Source organism: Monodelphis domestica, chromosome 2, assembly GCF_027887165.1.
Source record: "Monodelphis domestica isolate mMonDom1 chromosome 2, mMonDom1.pri, whole genome shotgun sequence".
NCBI classification, from domain to species: domain Eukaryota; kingdom Metazoa; phylum Chordata; class Mammalia; order Didelphimorphia; family Didelphidae; genus Monodelphis; species Monodelphis domestica.
Window position 1 is genome coordinate 477,614,620 of NC_077228.1, and position 22,473 is coordinate 477,637,092.

Here is a 22,473-nt window from a genome sequence, read left to right on the forward strand (position 1 = left end):
GTGAACAAAACTCAACCCAGTGGTTGTCCACCATCGTGCTACTTGTTTTCAGATGTTTTAAATATTTGTAAACCTTCATTCTATGCATCACTATAAGGGAGAGCTACAGCCAAGAGATGAGAGTCAAAAGATGGAAGATGTCAGCCTGTCATGAGATAGATTTTCCAATGATTGGCCTCCACATACTTGATATGTTATTGATAAAGTAGACTATTCTGTGACCACACACTGGATTTTCCAACCTCTTTGCCTTTGTTGAGCCCATTACCTATGCTTAGAATGGCTTCCTTCCCCCTCTTCATTGACTGAATTCCTATCCATCCTTTAAAACCCAACTCAGACACCACCTGTTTAATGAACAGCCTTTGTTAATTCCCTCAGTCAACCCATGTGGTGTTTTGGTTTGTAACTCTTTAATATACTTTTTATGTAATATTATATATTATAACTGTGTTTTATACCTTGTAAGAATACAAACTCCATAAAAGCAGACGCCATTTCTCATCTGACTTTAGTGCCTCCCTTATCACCCAACACAGTGCTTTGCATACAGTTTTAAGGAATTAAAGTATGGGTTTGACTAAAATATGAGAATTTTAAGATAATGCTATGGTCGCCATTTTTAAATTAATGCAGCCCAAGTCAAAATGACTTTTAGCAGCTTTTATTTACAAAAAAGGTAGAGAGAGTGAAAGTAGAGAAATTAAAGAGAGGGTAGAGTAAGAAGTCTAGTTTATCACCCTAAATGTTGCTCTGGTCCTCTGCTCAACCCACACTGGGCTGGTTAAACCCTCAGCCAGAGGACTTGGTATTGAATTAAGCAAGGGTTCAACCCATGAGGCCTCCAAGAAGGAGAGGCCTCTACAGAACTAATCTCTCCAGAAGCCAAGAAAGGAAGGTCATCTTTTCACTCACCAGGAAAAGATCCAAAAGGAGAGGATCCAGGAGCAGTCTTACCAGAAGCAGTTCAAGAGCTACAATCCCAGTACAAGTTCTTCCAACCTGAAAATTCAGGACAAAGACCTCTTGCACAGGAAGTTCATCATCTTTTATAGTCTTTTTTTACATTACTTCCTGTCCCTTCTTCCACTTTATGAGCACCAATTTCAGTCTTTAAATTTGCTTAGCACTGCCCAAGGGGTGGTCAGTCTGCTTCTAGAGTTGTCACCCACTTTAGTAAATGGTTTGGGGACCTCCCCTACTTAGTGTTAAATAAGGGTGCCTACCTTTTGGTTTGATTAAATTTAAAAGTAGGCCAGGGGAGAGCTAGTCCCATCTTCACAAATAGGTAGTTACACTTTTGTGTGTGGTATTAGAGTTACTGAAAACTAGACCAAACTCTTTTAAAGACTCCAAAGTGCCCAAGTACTTAATTTACTACTTGATTCTGTATTAGGAACATAGTAGAAGGGATTTCTGCATTGGCTGGGAAGTGAAATAAAATGGCTAGTAAGTTCTCTCCAAATTCGCAGTTTCTATAGTTTCAAAAGATAGTTGAAGACTCAATTTTAATACATACAAAACTGAAACAAGCATCCTCCCTAAAAAACCCAGTTTCCCCAATTTCCCTGGCCTTTTGCAAAATTTACTATAGTCATTTTAATGAGTTTTGCAAGTTCATTATTCAGGCAATGTTTTATTTCCTCTTGCATACTTTACTTGTAATTAGGTCCTAGTACTGGGCACTGGATCTTATCTTCTCCCATCTTCTCTAGTAGATTGAAACTTTAATAATCTCTACCTCATGCCTTCAATTTCTCCTTAATCTTATTTACTGTCTTCTTCAAACACACCCAGGACATCCTTACCCTTAAAAAAAATCTTACCTTGTTCTTGACCTTACTGTCCCATAAAGTTTTCATCCTACAATCTCTCTTCCCTTTCTAAGCCAAACCTCCCACCTCTGCAACACTTGGTATTAACACTAGCAACTCATTGCCTATTCTCATACATTGCCGAAAATGGCTTAGACTTATTTCCCCTAATAAAGCATAATCTCCTTGAAAGCCAGAACCATGTCTTTTTTTTTTCATATCCCCCCTTTGTCCCTCAAGAACAATGTTAGATGTATAGTATATTTGTCTATATACTTGCTCTGTAGCCACAGCCTTAGGAGGCTCAGGTCAGTTTTGGAGATGACTGTCATTTTGACAAGTATTTAGCAGCCATTTGTTTAATACTTGCTATGTACCACCCCACTGTGGTGAATTAAAAAAAAACAAACACGACACTGTGTCATCAAAAAAGGTCACAGTGTAGTTAGATAGATAAGAACATGAGGACAAATACACCCGTCAGCACAAAGAAGTACAGAAATACCAAGTGAGTGGCACAAGGAATAAGTTCTCTAGTTCAGGGAGGGAGGCAACTTTCAGATGGCATGATGAGAGAAGGGTTTAAGGAGAAACAGGTACATAAGTTGGGTTTTGAAAGATAGAAATGATTTAAATAGAAAGGAGAAGGTGAGCATATTGAGAGGGAAACTCCTTGTTTAGAGGCAGGAAGGAAAATGGTATTACTAAGAAACAATGAATGAGCCAACACAGCTGGAATGGATGTTGCGTGTAAGAAAATAGTGGAAAATAACATTGGAAAGGTAAGTTGGATCCAGACTGTAGATGGATTTCAATGTAAGCCTAAGAAATTTAGATACTTTTTTTGGTAAGCAATGGGGGAGGGGGGGGGGCTTAAGCAATACGTTTTAGATCAGAGGAGCAGAAGGGAATAATGACAGTATTAGAGTTGTGTATGTTACAGTTGGACATGTACAGTGGAGGCCTGGAGAGATCAAGCCTAGAGATATTAATTTGGGATTTATCCTCAAAAGACATTGATATTTGAAGGAATGGGTTAGATTTATCACAGAGAGAGCACTGAGAGAAATGGGGGGCAAGCAGAAGAAGATGAATCCATGATGAAGAAAGTGTTGAAATGGGGGAGCAAATGACAATACTGATAGCACACATTTACTTAGTATTTTAAGGTTTGTGAAGAGTTTGGCTCACAACAACCCTATAAGGTAAAAATATATATTTTTCCATTTTACAGATAAGAAAATTTGTGGGACAGAGATTAAATAGTTGGCCCATGATCAACTAACTAATAAATCTCAAAGATGAGATTCAAACTCAGGTTTCCTGACTCTACTTTCAATATTCTGATTTTCTAATAATGGAAGACATTTTACATATGTGTATATATATATGATGTTTATATATAAACATATGGTAATTTCCATGTGTAAAGAGACATTTTTATATTCACATACCTAGTATTTTATGAAGTTCTTAACATGCATAATTCATTTAATCTGCACAGCAACCCTGAATGGTAAAATATACCCATTTTAAATGCAAAGGATATAATATCAATAATGAGAGAAACAAAATAGTGATTGTCATGGAAAACAAAAAAGAAAAAAGTTTTAACAAGCAGAGGTTAGTCAATGATATCTGTTATAGAGAGTCTCAGGATAATGAATATTGAGACAAAGTCACTTATTTTGAAAGTAGGAGGCCAATGGTCTTAACAAAACAAGTTCAGTACTATGGTAGAAGTGGAAGAAAGATTATAGGATATTAAGGAAAGAATTGTTTGTTTTTGAAGCAAAGTGAGCAGAAGTAGACCACATACAGAAAGGTTAGTAATACAAGGAAAGAGAAGTCAGACTGTAGTTATAGGGGATCATTTCCAGTGAATATCTGTTGGAGAATAAGAACCACAGAATGAATGAAAAAGCATTTTATTAATAAGTTAATATGTGCCTGAGAGAGAGGCTGATCTTGAAGTCAAATATATGTAAGAATAAAATGAGAATTCATGTCTGACTTAGATCTTCTTGGTGAAACATGAGGCCAAAATATTTGCCAAGAAAATTGAAGACCAATGGAGGAAAGTATGCCGGAGACTGAAGTATGCTGCTAAATCGTCAGCAAAATATTACTAATACTAAGGCATCTTAATTTTCTATCAGTCAAATAACAGAATAAGGTTGCCCTTTCATTTGGAAGGGGGGAAAAGCCTCTAATATGTTATATCTGAAAGAGATTATAAGGAACCTATTGGTCCAATAAAACTAATTGTTGGAGAAGATCTCAGAGGCCATTCAATCCAAGCTATATCTAAACAGGAATCCCCTCTAAAGAGATTCAACAAGTATCTATTCATCCAGTCAGCAAGTAAGCTCTTAATTTGTATCAAGTATTGTGCTAAGAACTGGGGTGACAAAAAGCAAAAACAGCCCCTTACATTCCAATGGGGAGCCAAAAGACCTAAAAACAAAATATGTACATAGGGTGGATATAAAGTAGCTTAGAAGAGGATTGAGAAAGATTTACTGCAGAAGGTGATTTTTGAGCTGAGTCTTAAAGGAAATCTGGGATTCTAAAAGGCAAAGGTGAGTAGAGGAAACATTTCAAGTATTGATGGCAGTAGAAAGACAGACATACAGGAGCACCCTGAGTAAAGAACAGCAATTTAGACCAATGTTGTTGGATCCTAGATTATATGGAGGGAAGGAATGTGCAGAGCTGCTGTGAAGAGCTAAAGGGACAAGTTTATTTTTAGGGTTACAGAGAGCCATTAGAATTTACTAAATAGAGGAGTAACATGGCAAGACCTGAAAATCACTTTGCCATTAGTTTGGAAAATAAGTTGAAATGCATAGAGATTTGATGAAGACAGTTGTAATTAAAGAGGTAATAAGGGCCTAAACTACATGGTGGTCGTGAGAGTAAAGAGAAGGGGACAATTGGAGAGATGCTATAGAAATAAAAACAAGAATTTGGCAATCAGATGTGTAGGGTAAATGAGAGTGAAGAGCTAATGATGGCACTAACATTACAAAGTTGATGGTACCTTCAACAGTAATAGGGAAATGCAGAAGGGTGATAGATTGAATGAGTTCTGTTTTAGACATGTTTAGTTTGCAGTGCCCATGGGATTTGGTGATGTTCCAAGCAAATAGAAAAGAAACTAAGGCAAATAAAACTAAAATTCTTCTTACAGTATCAGAGGAATATTAAACAGACAATAGTAAATATTAGGGGAAAAGTTAGAATTAGCCAATGCTTCTAGGTTGGGGAGAACATTTGGAAAAGACATATGATCTAAAATAATATTCCAGGCTCATATATAAATATTGAGCCTATGAATGTTTATTTACAGACCTCCATCCACATCTATGTATATACCGATTGCTGGTGAATCTGAATCTCTACATGAGGATCGGAAGGGTGGAGAGACTCTCAAAATCCATCTTGGGTTGTCAGGTATGGCTTTAACTTCCTATAGTCTCTTTTTTTGTATTATTGTTCTATTTGATTCTCCTACCCCTTCCAAATTATTTCATTTTTTACCCCATATATATTCTCTCTTCTAAAAAATATAAAAGTCAAAGCAGAATAAGTCAAATATAAACTTTGGGCATATAAGAAAATTTGTAATTAATTCCATACCACTAGTCTATCATTTCTCTCCTAAGATACAGAAGGCATGTTTAACCTTATATTTCTCAAATCAGACCATTGGAATTCTGAAGTCATTCAGTGTTGAGGGGTTTTCTACATAATTGTGGTCATTGTTCAGTTCATATAAGTCCTCTTAAGTTTCCCAAAGTCATTTATAGTTATAATTTCTTTTGGTATGATAATATTCTATTAATTTATAATATTCATATTATCTTATAGCATTTATAATATAATTTATAATATTCTACTAATATATCACAATTTTTTCAGCTATTCCCCAATCTATGGGTGCTCAGTTTATTTATAGTTTTTTTGCTATTACAGAAAGCACCGCTATAAAATAGTTTTGCATGTATAAGACTTTTCTTTCTGTATTTGGTCTTTTGGGAAGTATATGCCTAATAATGCTATCATTGAATCAAGAGTATGTATGGTTTCTTTCTATAAAACATTATTACTTCAGGTTATAATAAATAGCTTTAAATGGATGGTATCCTTTAAATGAATTAACAAAATACAATAGAATTCTTATTAAGCAAAGCTCTGTAAGTCAAAGTTTCATTTTCTCCCATATTTCCTGTTATAAACTTTTCATTGCTGATTCAAATCTAGAAAAGATTATCAGTTTTTAAAAAATAGGATTAGCTGGGAAGAAGGAAAAGGGGAGAATCTACTTGACTAAGAGGAAAAAAAGGAGGGAAGATATAAATACCTAGATGAAAGCAAGAGAGAACTAATAAAACTCTAAAAGGAAAGGAGTAACAAGAAGAAAGAACTAAAGTTAGATAAGGCAAAGAGAGTCAGTGATAACAGGACAACCTTTAAAAAAAGAGTAATATAATAATATTAGTATATAATATAATATAATATAATATAAAAATAATAATAAGAGTAATAATACTGTTTTTACACACCTCATGTTTGGGAACTTTTTCAACATATTTATCAATTTTTGCTGAATTTTTTTCCACTCTAAAAAATACTATTTGTCATATGAGATGGTTCTCTGAGATTGAAAGAGAACTATGTGGGATGCTATGGTGATGTAAGAAACAGAAAATATTTCCCAATTGGCAAATGGTCAAAAAATATGAACAGGGGGGCAGCTGAGTAACTCAGTGGATTGAGAGCCAGGCCTAGAGATGGGAGGTCCTGGGTTCAAATCTGGCCTCAGACACTTCCCAGCTGTGTGATCCTGGGCAAGTCACTTGACCCCCATTGCCTAGCCCTTACCACTCTTCTGCCTTGGAGCCAATACACAGTATTGACTCCAAGATGGAAGGTAAGGGTTTTTATTATTAAAAATATATATATATATATATATATGAACAGGCAGTTTTTGACTGAAGAAATCAAAGCCATATGTAGGCATATGAAAAAATTCTCTAAATCAAACTGATTAGAGAAATTCAGATTAAAATAGTTTTGAGGTATCATCTCATGGCTATCAGACTGGCTAAAATGATAAAAGAGCAAAATGACAAATGTTGGAAGGGATGTGGAAAAATGGGGACACTAATACATTGTTGGTGGAACTGTGAACTAACCGATCCAACCATTTTGGAGAACAATTTGGAATTATGCCCAGAGTCATAAAACACTATATTCACTTAGACCCAGCAATACCACTTTTGGGTCTGGTTTCCCAAGATGATCAAGAAAAAAGGAAAAGAACTTATATGTTCCAAAATATTTATAGCAGCTATCTTTGTGGTGACAAAGAACTGAAAATGAGAGAATACCCATCAACTGGGGAATAGCTGAACTAATTGTAATATATGATTGCAATGGAATACTACTACACTGTAAGAAATGGTGAGCAGGTTAATTTTTTTTTAACTTGGAAATACTTACATGAAATAATGGTGTGACATGAGTAGAACCAAAAGAACATTATATACAGCTACAGAATTAATATTTGAAGAGAAACCTTTGAATGTTCACATTCAGAAAAAGAACTGATCGATAGAAACACAAAAGACATAATGTATATACATATTGTTTTTATCAGTTGAAATTATAAGAGTAAAAAAATGATGTAGTCATTATTTAGAAGTTAACCCTTAAGTCACAAGATAATAGCTCTAATAGCTTTATTATAGTAAGATAAAGATAGTAAGAAAGGGAAATATAGAAAGGAGGTAAAGAATTATCCCATAGTCTATGTCAGAATCTCAGCCTCAGAAACAACCCCACCCCCACTTCGTGCCAAGTCTCACTTTATATGCTGTTCCCTTCACCCACCAGCTCTCCTATATCAGCCCCCAGGAACCAATCACAATTCCTCAATTAGCCTGGTACCACCAAAAGCGGCAGTGCCTGTGGGACCAATTCCCTGGTTGCTGATTGACCCAAATTCAAAACAAATGAAAATGAAGTCTAAATTGCTGATTGATTAAATCAAAATATAAATTCCCTTCTCACAAACCCCACCCTCCACCCCCTGTGATTCTGTTAGGAGATGAGCAAGTTGAAATCTCCTCAATTGAAGGTTTTGGGAGATTAACATGCCTACTCTCCCCAATGAATCATTTCATAACAAAAATATATCTCTAAGGATTCTCCCACTAAAGTAAATAAAGCATTGCCCTTTCTAAGGGGAAATTACAGCAACCTGGGAATAGGAAATAAAAAAGAAAGAAAACAAAAACAATAATTAATAGACACATTGCCAAAAAAGCCAATTGGGGGCATTCCTCTTTGGTATAAGAATTTACATTTAGAATAAATGTGTTCAACCCCCTTCAGTTCAGTTCATTCTGGATCTCTTGATACAGCATGTGGTTTCCACAGGCATCTCCATGGCACTGAAATTAAATTAAAGAAATTAAATTTAAGAGTTTGACTATGAGAATTCTAAAATAATATTATGGTCACCAATTTAAAGATATTATAATTTAAGTCAAAAATGACCTTAGTAGCTTTATTTACAAAGAGGTAGAAAGAGTGAAAATGGAAAAAGGTAACTAAATAAACAGGTTTTAACAAGCCTACTAGCCCTTTTCTAATGAAGTGAGACTCAGCCCCGCAGAGGTTTCCTCATGTCTAGTGGTGTCTTCAGCTACTCACTCACCCAAGATGAAGTCCTCCAACACCAAAGTCTAAAGGAGAAGATCCAAAAGCAGTCCTAGAGACAAGGTCCCAAATCGAAGCTGAAGTCCCAGTCCAAAGCCACCTCCAAGAGCCAAGTCACCAGTCAAAGCTCCCTGGACTGGAAGTTCAAGACTTTTTATGGTCCTTTTTCCATGTCACTTCCTCTGCTTTATGGGAACCAATTGCAATCTTTCAATTTGATTAGCACTGCCCAGGGGTTGGTCAGTCACCTCTAGAGTTGTCATCTACTTTTAGGAAGTGACTTTCAAGCACTCTTACTTAGTATTAGGTAGGGGTGCTTAAGTTTTTGACTGATTAACTTTAAAATTGCTGACCGATAGACAAAGTTTGATTCACTCTTCACAGCACCCTCTTCAAAAAATTTGCCTTCCCAATTCAAGGCACTGGCAAGTCTCTTCTCCTAAAATTCCTCCAAAAGATTTTCAAACTCAATTTTAGGACAATCATACAATTAGAACCATACAGGTGCAAGAAAGGGAGGGTGGTGAGGAGATGCCTGGAAACTAATTTTTTACAGTATTAGAAAAAAAATTTAGGCAACATAACAATAAAAACTTATAGAGGGTGGAGATACTTTTCATGCCTTTCACAATTATATATAGTTGGAAGAGTTATTAACCAAAATATGGAAAGAGGTGATCATAAAAAATAAAATAATTTTAATTACATAAAATTGAAGGTTTTACATAAATAAAATCAATGTAAGTGAGAAGTAAAATAGTTAATGAGAGGAAATCATAGCAAAAAAAATCAGTTATATCATTATTAAAACCCTCGTAGACACCCAAAGAGAATGTCAACCTAGGCAAAAATCAGACCAACTAGATGATTAGTAAATAAAATGAGACACTTATTTAGAGTTGAAGAATTACAATTCAGGGCAACATGTTGCCTTATTCAGACAATGATGACTGGGGAAGTAAGGGAAAAAGGATTTTTAAAGAACATAGCCATGGGAAACAGCAGGAGGATGTGTAGTTTGGCTACCCAGAGCAGCAAAGCTTCAGGAAGGGAGTATTGAAGGTATAGAGGGGTAACAAAAACAAATCACAGACATGACCTTGCAGTTAGAATCTGTTGGGATATGTAGGGATCTTCTTGGGGACAGTTAGAAACTGCTGATCAGAGCAGCATAGGAACCCACAGTTTCTGAGGGGTTGACAATCAGAGGCAGGGAGAAATCAATCAATAATCATTTATTAGGCAGAGATAAGATGGTAGAATAGCAGAAGGAAGTACAGCTAAGCTCTATTTTACAACTGGGATGTATGGGATGTTCCGGGAGGACTAGCCCCTCTGGCCTGAGGGCTTACCAAGCTCTTTTCAAGTCTTCTCATTCACCTTTGGTGGCCACCTGTCATCCAGTTCTTATCTGTAGCTCCAAGAAGCTATAGCATGGGCAGTGGGCACACTCCAGCAAAATTGCCTTGGGAGTTTGAGGATAGCCACCAGGGAGTTAGGGAGACCCAAACATGAGAAGACTTCCCCAGTGGAATGGACAAATAAGAATAATTTGTTCCAGTAGTCATGAAGGGATCTGAAGCAGGTGCTGCAGAGCACTTAGAACTTGATCAGGTATCAAAGATGCCAAAGTCCCAGACCAGTCATCCTAACTTTTGCCTTGCCACTAGACTTGGAAGACTCTGGAAGAAAGTGAAGCTGGTGACTGTGTGATTCTGCTTTACTTGCATGTGCAAGTTGAGACATCATCCCATGGTGTCTTTGGTCTTCTTCAAAAACAAAGGATGAACAACAGCATCCTCACAGCTCCTCCAAACTGATCTAGAAAATGTACCAGACTGAGTCATAATTGGTAAATCCAAGAGGGAAAAAACATAGCAAATCATTTTTTCTGCCCTCAGTCTACATGGGGGAAAAGAATCAGAGGGCATATGGCCTAGCTAGCAGCATGCCATGCAGAGCATTCCACCTTGGGGAAATGTGCACAGGGCAAGAAGTCCCAGATCTAACATAGAGGTGCTTAACCTCCTAAAGAGCTCAAGAATAGGTGCCACCTGGAAACTCTAGGATTCACTATCCAGTTCTGGATCACATCTAGGGTAGAGCAGAGAGGAATAAAGGTGGTTGGCCAGGGTCATGGGCAGAAGGCTCTGTACTAAACAATCAGCGTTTGTGGAATGGAGCATAATCTGAGTTCTAGCTCCCAGTCTAAAACACACAGTTAAATAACCAGGACAGGAACAAAATTCCAAAGGGGAGCCAATTACTCTGAACCAGTAGAGCTTTCAAGTGACTGAAGTCAAGCTACATTTTCAATTCAGCAAACATATACTGAGAGCCTACTATGTTCTAGGCACTGTACTAAGTCCTGAATAGTCTTCCATCAGAAGCAAGCCCACAGGTGTGTTTTTCACATCAAAACCCAGGTCAGAAACTTGCAAAGCTCAGACCAGGGGGCAGCAATCAAATTTTGCTTGGATGAAACTCTTTTGGGAACACTGCAAGTTTGCAGGTCTATAGCCTCAGTTGTCCCCAAAATCTTGGAATCACAACTCAATACTGCTTCCCAAGAAAACAACAGCAAGAATTCAGGAAGACACAAGGTCAGCTCAGACATTCCCTCCAGAAATGAACAGAGTCTGGCCTCATATAAAGTAGGCTGAAAGAATGAGTAAACAAAAAAGGATTCCATTAAAGAAAAAACTTGGAGATATAAACAATTCTTGATTTAAAGTCTGCAAAGAACAAAATTATTTTAAAATATCCATAAGCAAAGAAAAACGTAGTTTCAGCACAAGTTACACTAAAATTCCTAGAAAAGTCAGTATGAGTTAAAACATGTTTTTAATAAATGAAACGAGAAGGGGGAAAATGGAAAGGAAATGAGAACTATTAAAGAATCAGGAAGGAAATTAAGAACTTGGTATAAGAGGTACAACACCCATTCCAAGTAACAAATTATCTGGAAATTAGAATGGACTGAATAGAATATGATGACTGCATGGGAAAATAAGAAATATTAAATCAAAATGACAACTTTAAAGGTAGAAGAAAATGTAAGGATTTTTAATCAGAACAGTTAATATGGGAAACATGATTCAAGAGAGATAATTTGAGAAATATCACACTATCATGAATGCCATGACCAATTAAAACAGTTTAGACATTATATTCAAGAAATCATAAAACTGTCCAGAGCTATTAGAACCAAAGATCAAAGTGGAAATAGAAAGAATCCACTTCTCACCTCCAAATAAAAACTCCCAGGTACAGCATAGTCAAAATTCAGAGCTTCTAGGTCAAAGAAAAAAGTACTAAAAGCAGGCAGAAAGAAAGAATTCAAGTACCAAGAAATCACAATGAGTATCACACACAATTTAGTAACTACCATTATTAAGGATCAGAGAGCCTGGAATACAGTATTCTGAAATGAATAGGAGATAGGCTTATAGCCAAGAAAAATTTACCCAGCAAAACTGATTATGATCAGACAGGGGACATGGGGAGGGCAAAATGGAGCTTTAATGAAATAGAGGACTTCCAAGCTTTCCTCATGGGAAGACCAGAGCCCCATAGAAACTTTGAAGTTTAAACACAAAAGTCAAAAGAAGCATAAAAAGGTAAATAAACATGACCAAACAATCAAAAAGATAAACCATTTTTTAAACCCTTACCTTCTATCTTGGAATCAATACTGTGTATTGGTTCCAAGGCAAAAGAGTGGTAAGGGCTAGGCAATGGGGGTCAAGTGACTTGCCCAGGGTCACACAGATGGGAAGTGTCTGAGGCCAGATTTGAACCTAGGACCTCCATCTCTAGACCTGGCTCTCAATCCACTGAGCCACCCAGCTGCCCCCAAGATGAACTATTTTTGTTTTTATATGGGGAAATATGAGGCCCTTCACAGCTCTCAGTATGATGGGACATAGAGGGACATAATTAGACAGAGGACCTGGGAATGAATCTATATGTTTTGATGATCTTAAAAGAATGCAGAGGAAAAATAAGAGGGATGAACATGGTAGGGGGGAAAAAGGATGAGAGAAACTTATCTCCCATAATTAAATTAGGCACGTAGAAGTCTCTACAATAAAAGGTAGGTGGAACCAGTGATGGATGAACCTCACTTTCATCTGAACTGGTCAAAGAAGGGGAAAATACATCAAAGTTTGGTATAGAAATACATATCACTCATCAAGGAAACAACAGGGAAGAGAGGTGGAAAGGGGAGGGGTTAAGAGAAAGATTAAGGAAGGGATTAATTTAAAGCAAAACAAGCTATGTACATACAAAAAATGTATGGCAGCTCTTTTTGCAGTAGCAAAGACTTGAAAACTGAGTGGGTGCCCATCACTCGGGGAATGGGAAAACAAGTTATAGTAAGGGGTAGCAAGGTTGTTACTAAGACAGAAAGTAAGGTGTTTTTTTTTTTAAGTTATACTATATGAATGTGATAGAATGTTATTGTACCATAAGAAAAAATAAAAGGAGAGATTTCAGAAAAATCTTGGAAGACTTGTATAAATTAATGTAGCATGAAGTGAGCAGAACTTTGAGAACAACTTATACTATAATACTATTGTAAAGGTAAACAAACTTTGAAACAACTTAGAAACTCTGATCAATACAAATATAAACCATAATTCTTGATAGAAAACATGCAACTCCCCTCCTGATAGAGAAGTAACAGTCTCAGTATAGAGTGAGACTCTTTTGAACATGATCAATATAGGAATTTGTTTTGATTAACTGTACATGTTTGTAACAGGAGTTTTGTTTTTCTCAAGGGCAGAGAGTGAAAGAAAGTTGTTAGAGGAAAAGAAGAAAAAGTTTTTTGGTTAAAAAATAAAATTTAATTTTTTAAAAATCAAGCATTTATTAAATTCTTAACCGAAACATTGAGCCCCATATGTACAAAAAATTTCCATAGCAACACTTAGTTGCAGCAAAAGAACAAATTATGAAATTAATGTAATGGAATATATCATAAGAAATGATGGAAGGGACAAATCCAGAAAACCCTGGAAAGATTTCTATGAATTAGTACATAGTAAAGTGATCAGAACTACAAAAAAAATATGTAATGACTATAATAGTATAAAGGAAAACAACTTTGAAAGACATAAGAATTGACCAATGAACAATTAATTGTAACTCCAGAATGAAGATGATGAGGTATGCCTCCCATCTTTTGCTACAACAACTACTTGTGCCAAATGAGACTTAACATTTTCAGACTCAGAAGGTAGCAGGACACTCAGACAAACAAGGAAGCATGAGTACTACCATGTTAAGTTTAATATCTACTTTAAAAAAAACTAAATGGATAGTTATGATTTCATGTACAATCCTCTTCTTTTATTCTTGTTCTGTATGTGGAAATGTTCAGGCTTGCTGATGTTTGTCAAGTGTCTTGCTCTGGTGCTATATATGCAAAAGGTACCTCTCCTGCTATTTTGCCTCCTTTGACGTTCCACAGTTGCATGATTCAATTCTGTAGGTTTTCTTTTCCCTACCACATGCTCCTGAAATTTCTCCCACCCTGCTGTCATCAAACTGGTCTTCAATCATGACTCCATATTCACTTGTGCAAAGTCTTAATGACAGCCAGAATCTGCCAGAAGTTAGAAGCTTAATGGGATTAATGGCTAAAAGAATGCAGATGATATCCCTTGTGACTCCTTATTCAAATAGTAGTATACCAAGATATAAAACGATATAAACCAAGATGTAAAAAAGATAAAAAAATAGATGGGGTGGAGGGATTGTTATTTTAATAATGGCTAACATTTATATAGTGATTTAAAGTTTCCAACATATTTTATATTTTAACCAAATTTTCAAAGATTCAGGTATATATCACACATGACTTGGGCTATATTAGATTAGCCTTATGGGGGGGAGGGGGGTGTCAGAGTTACCAAACCAATAGATCAGTGAAATTCTCTAGATAATAATTTGCCTAGGTTTTAGCTAGGTGTTTGATAATCGAATGCTATTCTTGTGGAGAAGATTAAGAGATAAATGTGGGCAATTAGATGGGTTTCAGGATCAGCAGAATGTCTAGACTTAGAGATGTTCCATGCCAGCTAGGAAAGAGGTGTTCAGTAGAATAATATTCTATTGATCAGTGGTTAGCCCTTTGCTGTTTACTATTTTCTATCAGTGATTTGTATAAATACACAGAAAATCCTTATAAAATAATATTTAAATCCTTATCAAATCTGAGGATGGCACAAAACTGTAAAAGATAGCAAACATACTAAATGAGAAGATCCAGAAGACTCTGCAAGCTAAAAAAAATGACCTAAATCTTTTAAGATGAGAATTAATGGAGAGAAATTTAAATTCTTATGTTCAAATTCCAGAATTAAACTTCACAAGTATGAGAATAATTGGAGAGAATTTCTGGGAAAGACCTAAGAGTTTCTAGTGCACCAAAATCACTTTTGTGATATAACAGCCAAAAAAGCTAATATACTTTTGGCTGGTATTAAGAACAACTGAATTTTCAGGAATAAAAAGGTAATGGGTCTACTGTACTCTGCCCTGATCCAGAGTATTGTGTATAGTTCTGGACACCACATTTTAGAGAAAACACAAGCTAAAGAGCAAGACCTTGAGTTCATTTCATCACAGAATAATTGATTGAAGGAACTGAGGATATTTAACTTGGAGAAGGGAAGAATTGAAGCCTAGCAAGACAGTCTAGCTGTTTTAAAGATTTAAAAGATTCAGATGGAAGAGGTATTAGATTGGTTTTTCTCACCCTGGAAACCTCTGGACACATCCTGGATGACCATCTAAGTGTATTATAGAGGGAATGTTTCTTTGTGTAAGCTTCTGGATTGGACTAGATGAGCCCATCTAGTATCAAAATTCTATGGTCCCATGATACAAGAGGGTATGGCCATTGACCTATATAGCCATCATGTCAGTAATAGTAATGACAATAATTAATATTAATAACAAATTAAATAGCAACATTAATAACATATTGCAGATCTTTCGGCAAAGAGTGCTTCTGTTCCAGATGAACTTGGTGCCTGTGGACACTCCAGAACATCAAGCTATGCAAGCCAGCAATCAAAAGTATCAGGTAGAAGTTAATAATGAAGTTAAATTCTTTAAGTACTAATTGCTGCAAAATGATTTAAACTTTACTGTCATATAGAATATTGCATTATAGGCTGTTCTTGATAATAGCATTGTAACCAGTTTAATTTTCAACTGATAGGTTATAGTACATGTCACTCCAGGTCATCCAGTTTCTCTGACCTCTGCCATAAGAGAAATGCTTCAGTAGGAAGTACATCAACAGGAATTGAAAGTATCCTGGAGCCAAGTGATGATACTGAACCAAAAGTTGATCTTAATCCTGATGTACCTATTAAACAAGATGGGGATGAATCATCAGAAAAACTCAACAGGTATGTTTTTGGGTCTCTGGTTAGAATACATTATTTTTTATATCATGGAAAAGAAAAAAGGGGAAAGTTTTAATACTTAAAAACTTATAAATTTTAGTAAACATATAAATTAGTAAAACATAAATTTTAGTAAAATAATACTTAATTTTCAAAGGCACCCTGTGAAGCAAGATTCTGTGGAATCCCAACTAAAACGTGTTGATGCTACCAGAGTGGATGCAGATGATATTGTGGAAAAAATATTGCAAAGTCAAGACTTCAGCTTGGACTCCAGTGCAGAAGGTATGCATAGAATTAAACAATTGATAAATTTTGGAGATCATCAATTAGCAGAGGAGATTCAATGGCATAAACAGATTGTGGCATTTAATTTTAAGAGAAACCAATAAGTTCTCTGTTCTAATTCCAGGACGACTTGCTTACTTCTTTCTCAATGTATATTTGAAACTTAACAATTACTAGACTTTTTTTTGAAATCCTTACCTTCCATCTTGGAATCAATACTGTGTATTGGTTCCAAGGAAGAGTGGTAAGGGCTAGGCAATGGGGTCCAAGTGACTTGCTCAGGGTCACACAGCTGGAAAGTGTCTGAGGTCAGGTTTGAACCCAGGACCTCCTGCCTCTAGGCCTGGCTCTCAATACCCACCTGCCCCCTACTAGACTTTTGTTAAAAGCAAAGGATATATTTATAACGAATTTTTTCTTTTTTTTTTTTTAAAGCAAATGACAACCTCTGGGTTGGTCTGCATTTATATCTGTTTCTTCACTATGAATTGTTTTGAATTTCTACAACAGATTTCTTTTTTTATTATTCCATTGAGAAACTATACATCAAAATAAGCAAGGCACTGTTGGAATTGATAAGTCCTGGGGATGTGCTGTTTAAACAAAACTCAACAAAAGGATATTTCTTTCCTACCATCCTTTTAATATTTGAAGATGTATCTATCACTTTCTTAAGTGTCATAGTTATATATTATATATACTGTCTATACATATTACTGTGTATACTGTATTACTATTTATTGAAATTTTTATTGTGCCTGAGAAAACATAAATATCATTCGAAATTCACTAAGTTTTCATTATTTAAGTGATTGATTTTTGTCTCTACAAAGAAACAAACTTATGGTGGAGGTTCACAGATATTTATTTTTCCATCATTGAGTTAATAAAAAACCTTAGACAAGTTGACAAGAAAGCTAACAGAATATTTCACTTCGAAATATAATTTGAAATTTTGAAATATATTTCTAAAATTAAGAAAACTAAAATTCAGAATTAAGTTTATCCATGGCCATTATACTACTTGAAAATCATATGGTTTTTATTTTGATTTTTAGAAGAAGGACTGAGGCTGTTTGTGGGTCCAGGAGGGAGTACATCTTTTGGCAGTCATCACCTTCCAAATAGGTAAGTAGTCTAAACAGATTCTTAAAGAAATTAAGTGTTGCATACTATTAGAAAAAAAACATTAAGCTTGAAAGCAAAAGAGCCAGGTTCTGTTTGAAAAAGGCACTGTCATTTACTGACTATGTAACCTGGGAAAAGTTACCTTCCTTAAATTTCAGTTTCCTCATCTGAAAATGAGAGATACTCATGGCTTCCTGAACTGTTTTAAGGATCAAAAAAGTATTTTAAATACTTTGTAAACTTTATGGGGCAAAACTTTTCATAACTACAACAGAAAGGTTGCAAATTTTTAAGTGAACCAAGATTTGAGAATGCAAACATTATTTTAAAATAAGATAATTCTAAAGCTAGAAGGAACCCCAGAAGTCAACTGTCCAACCTCTATGATACATACAAATGCATCCTAGGACCCCTTCCCTATAAATGATCATTCAATCTACATTAGAAAAATTCTAGTGACAGAATTCCTCTTTTCCCAAAGCAATTCATTATACTTTTGGACAATTCTAATTCATACTTGAGCTAAATTTTGCCTTCTCACTTCTGACTTTAGACCTAGTTCTGTGCTTTAGGGAGTAACCTTCCAATATTTGAAAACTACTATCATATTCCCCACAAGTCTCTTTTTTAGACTAAATATCTTCAGTCCCTTTAGCCAGTTATCATAGTTTCAAGTTAGCTTACCACCCTCAGTAACAGAGCTAGCAGTTTTGGTGCCCAGGGCAAGCGATACAAAGCAAAACCTGTAAAACTCAAATTAACTGTGAAGGAAAAGACCCCAAATCAGGGGCCCTCTCATGTGAAAAGAATGACCCTCAAAATCAGAGCCCTGATGAAAGAGATCCCAAGATACCACTCCTCCCTTCAAGAAGAGAAACAGAGCCTAGAAAATTGTCTCCTGTTAAGAAAGACCCCTAGACTGCCAAACTACTACTAGGAAGATTACCGCCCCCATAGGAACCCATCTGGTATGTAGGTATATAGCTTGGAGGAGGGAAAGAAAAGCTCAAGAAGTTTGTCATAAAATCATAGATTTAGAGATAGAAAACCCTATAGGTTATCTAGTCCTTGTTTTTTATTGATGAGAAGACTGAGACCCAGACAGTGATTAGTCCAATAAGCATCATCTGGTAGTTTTCTAGTATTAACTAATTATTCTTGCTAATTCGTTTCACTGATTTCAAATATAAATATAAATTTTATAGAAATATAAGATGATCTTTTAATGTCACTTTAAATTTTTTGCACCTTCTGAATTCCAGGACACAGTAGGAAAGCATTGGTTGTCCTGACCTAGTTTCACCTTTCATGGTCAACCACTTAAAGATACACTGTAAATTGTTATTGATCTTCCTAAAACATAGTTCCCAAATTCTATACAACAGAGGTGGCAGGCATATAACTGGATTATGGTCCAAGTACAACCCAAACCAAATTAAAATGTACATGGGAAATAATTAACAAAATAAATAAAAATGCAACAAAGCACAGATAACATTTATTTGTAGTTTTCTAAGTCATGATATGACCCAAAAGGTCCTCATGTATGGTTTAACTAAGGCCCTTGTTTCTATTTTAATTTGGTACCTCTGGCATATAACATTCCAGAAGTGATTTCACCAAAGAGAGAATACAATAGAACTGTCACCAGTATTGTTATGGACATTTTTTAACGTAGCCTATGATTTCAGAAATTTTTTTTACTGTTATTGCCTTACATTGAGTTTATAGTCCATTTATACCCTGTGTGGATGAATTGGTGGCACATGTGCTAGAGCATGCTGAAGCATGCTGGAGGGGGCTGCTCCCCTCCCCCTCTCCACACATAACCTGAAGACATTTTTTCCATCAGCCACCTCTCTGCCCAGCAGTCTAATGGGAGAGCTTCCTCCCTCCCCTATCTGGGGTAAGGTGGGAGATGGGGGGAATCATGTGTGCATGAAGGTCTTCATTTGGCCACTCGCTCTCTAAAAAGTTCACCATCACTGACCTGTACCCTCAATGTTTTGGAGGGGTTTTTTTGTTGTTGTTTTTAAATATGAAGGGCACCAGTTTTAGAATATAAACTCATATACAGAAAAATGGTTGCAGATTTTGAACAGTGTTGACTCAAAACAGAAATACTGGGAAAAACAATAAATACAAAGAAAGCCTGACAAGAGAAACAAATAAATTATCCCTAGAGTATTAAAATGAATTTGGAACATAAAATACAAGAAGAAATGGAAAAGACTTTATAATTTTTTATCCAAATTATTACCCAAAATAGGTGCCTGAGAAAATATCAATATCTATCAACTTTCCCATTGCCTACTTCACCAATTTTATAAGAATAAATAAAAAAATAAGAAAAAATAAGAATAATACATATACTCACACACATCCATGGTATCTTTGAAGGGAACAAGCAGGCTTTTATGAGAGACATTCCATAATAGATTACATATTTATAATTATACAAATGACTAAACGATAGAGATAATCCAAATGATATTATTCCCCTCCCCTGTTCCTTCCATTATTACAGTCTCTAGTGAAGGGATGGCTCACTCCTCACCAACACCAGCCTCTCTCCCTATATCTTTGATCCTGTGATTTTGTATCTCTTCCAACAGATTGTCCCTATTACTGTCCTCTTCTTAATCTAGATCTCTCCCTAGTTTCCTCCTCTGCTGCCTACAAACATGCCCAAGTGTCCTTCATCCTTCACTACCCTCCATACACCTTCCTTTCTTTCTTAGCCAAACTCTTTGAAAAAGCACCTGTACTTAATGCCTCAATTTCTCCTACTCTCTTTTAAATTTTCTGGAATGTGACTTCTAAACTCATCATTTAACTTAAATTACTCTCTCCAAAGTTACTTATGATCTTGTAATTGCCCATTGTAATGGCTTTAATCTTCATTCTTCTCCACCTTTATGCAATATGTGATACTCTTGACCACTGTCTCCTGGACGCTTCTGAACTTTCACAACATGCTGCTTTTTCTTGATTCTCCTCTGTCAAATTCAATGTGTTGGTGAGATGTCTAGATGGAATTGTCTTTCAAGCAGTTGAAGATGTAGGGTTGGAGTTGAGTTCAGGGCTTAAGAGACTGACCTGGGAGTCCTCTGCCTAGGCAGGTGAAAACTGAAGCCCAGGAAATTATTTGGAGAGGAGAGAATCTGAGGACAGAGCCTTGGGGAATGCCCACTCTTCTTCCAGAAGAAATGAAAACCTTCCTTAATCAGTAAACAATTACTAAATGTCCACTGTGTGCTAGGCACTATGCTAAGGGTTGGGGTTGCAAAAGAAGGCAAAAGACAGTCCCTTCCTTCAAGAGTCTTAAAAATCTAAAGATGATTTGTACTTTGTTCAGGATCCAGGATGTAAGAAGTGGAGAAGGTCCTTAGATCAACTAATATAATTCTCATTTTAGGAAACAGAAAATTGAGGTCCAGAGATACCAAAGATAGCATGGCATAGTGTTTAGAGCCCTATCAGGATTTGGAGTCAGGAAGATCTGGGTTCAAATTCTGTCCCAGTTACTAATTGCAGTACCTTGGGCAAGTCACTTAACTGCTCCCTGCCTAGTTCCTCATCTATAATATGAAAGAATTAGACTTAGTAGCCCCTAAGGTCCCTTCCATGATCCTATGATTGTCATAAGGTAATAATAATAATAATAAACCCCTCACATTTCCAACCCAACCTCAGTGTCACGAGGAAGTGAGTAAAAAGATTTAATGTGCCCTGACAACTTGACAGAAGCCCTGGAACCCTGGCCAGTTTGGGCTCTGGTTCACCCTCAGCATTGTCCTACAACTATCATAGACAGAGCAGCAGAGGATTTCAGGCTGACCTTACTTCAAACATGTGATGATCAGCTTGACAGATGATGGAAGATGAAGTTGTGTTCTATTAAGTTCTGGTTCCACAGAGGTACCGCCCATCAGAACAGATCAGGGATACCAATATCCCACTTGGCAAATCACAAATGCACATAAAATGAACTGAAGACATGAATATTTTCATTATGCATCAGTACTAGATTATAACAAAATTAGAAACATCTTAGCAACCATAGGCAAGAGTTTTACACTGCTTTTAGGCAACAGCACCAGAGTCTGAAATGATTTTGAAAAGGAAATGGGCATGCTTAAACCAGAACTCTGGAAAACCCTTTTTTGAATTTGATGGCATGAAAGCAGCTGTTAATATCATAATAAATGCCTTCTTTCATGGTATTTGACAGAAAATATGAAAATATTTCAAGATTTATAAAGAGCAGCTTATGTGCCACAGTAAGAATGATAGAAGGAAAAATGGAGCTATCCAGGAATGAACAAGGCATGAACAGGCATAAAACATTGTCCTGGCAAAAAAAAGAAAAAAAGAAAAACAATATTGGGATAACAAGGAAAAGGATTTTGGTTGAATAGGCTAAAAGGCTTACTGATGGGGGCAGCTAGGTGAGAGCCAGGCCCAGAGATGAGAGGTATCCGGGTTCAAATCTGGCCTCAGATACTTCCTGGGCAGGTCACTTAGCCCCTTTGCCAGTTCTTACTGCTCTTCAGCCTTGGGACCAATGCTCAATATGGAATCTACAATGAAAGGTAAGGATTATAAAAAAACTTACTGGCATTCTGAAATAAAACTAAATTAAAAAAAAAATTTAAGTCATTAGTATCTATTCAATACCATGCTTAAATCTTTCAGAATTGTAAAATGGACCATCACAGATTTGGAAAGTAGCTAACAAAAACCTACACAATATTAACAAAACAAAATACCCCATCCCCCTAAAGCAGATGCAAAAAGATGAACACTTCCATGCTTTGTTTGTGTAAAGAATATACATCAAGTATTATTACATCTCCATTTTACCAATAAGGATACAGGCTCAGAAAAGTAAATTGACTTGCCGGTGCTCACAGAAATGAGTAAGAAATAGAACCGGCATTCCCACACCAGTGTTTTCCCACCATGCCCCACTGCTGTTCCTGTGGCAGGGTATAACCATGTTTGAAGACAGCATGATGTAGTGGAAGGATGCTATATTTGGAACCAAAGGACCTGAGTTCAATCCTGGCTCTGTTCCTTCTGTG

General features: G+C 36.2%; 1 protein-coding gene across 4 annotated transcripts in view; it reads left to right on the top strand.

Moving 5' to 3' along the window:
• The window catches only part of EEIG2 (EEIG family member 2), a 76,768-nt gene that overhangs the window by 48,549 nt on the left and 5,746 nt on the right, over positions 1–22,473 (top strand). For all 4 annotated transcript variants that reach the window (XM_001381882.5, XM_056819159.1, XM_056819158.1 and 1 more), the window contains 5 exons: positions 5,167–5,270; positions 15,547–15,642; positions 15,781–15,973; positions 16,128–16,255; positions 17,317–17,386. In XM_001381882.5, coding sequence (XP_001381919.2) covers positions 5,167–5,270; positions 15,547–15,642; positions 15,781–15,973; positions 16,128–16,255; positions 17,317–17,386 — 591 coding nt within the window. The remainder of the gene's footprint in view (positions 1–5,166; positions 5,271–15,546; positions 15,643–15,780; positions 15,974–16,127; positions 16,256–17,316; positions 17,387–22,473) is intronic.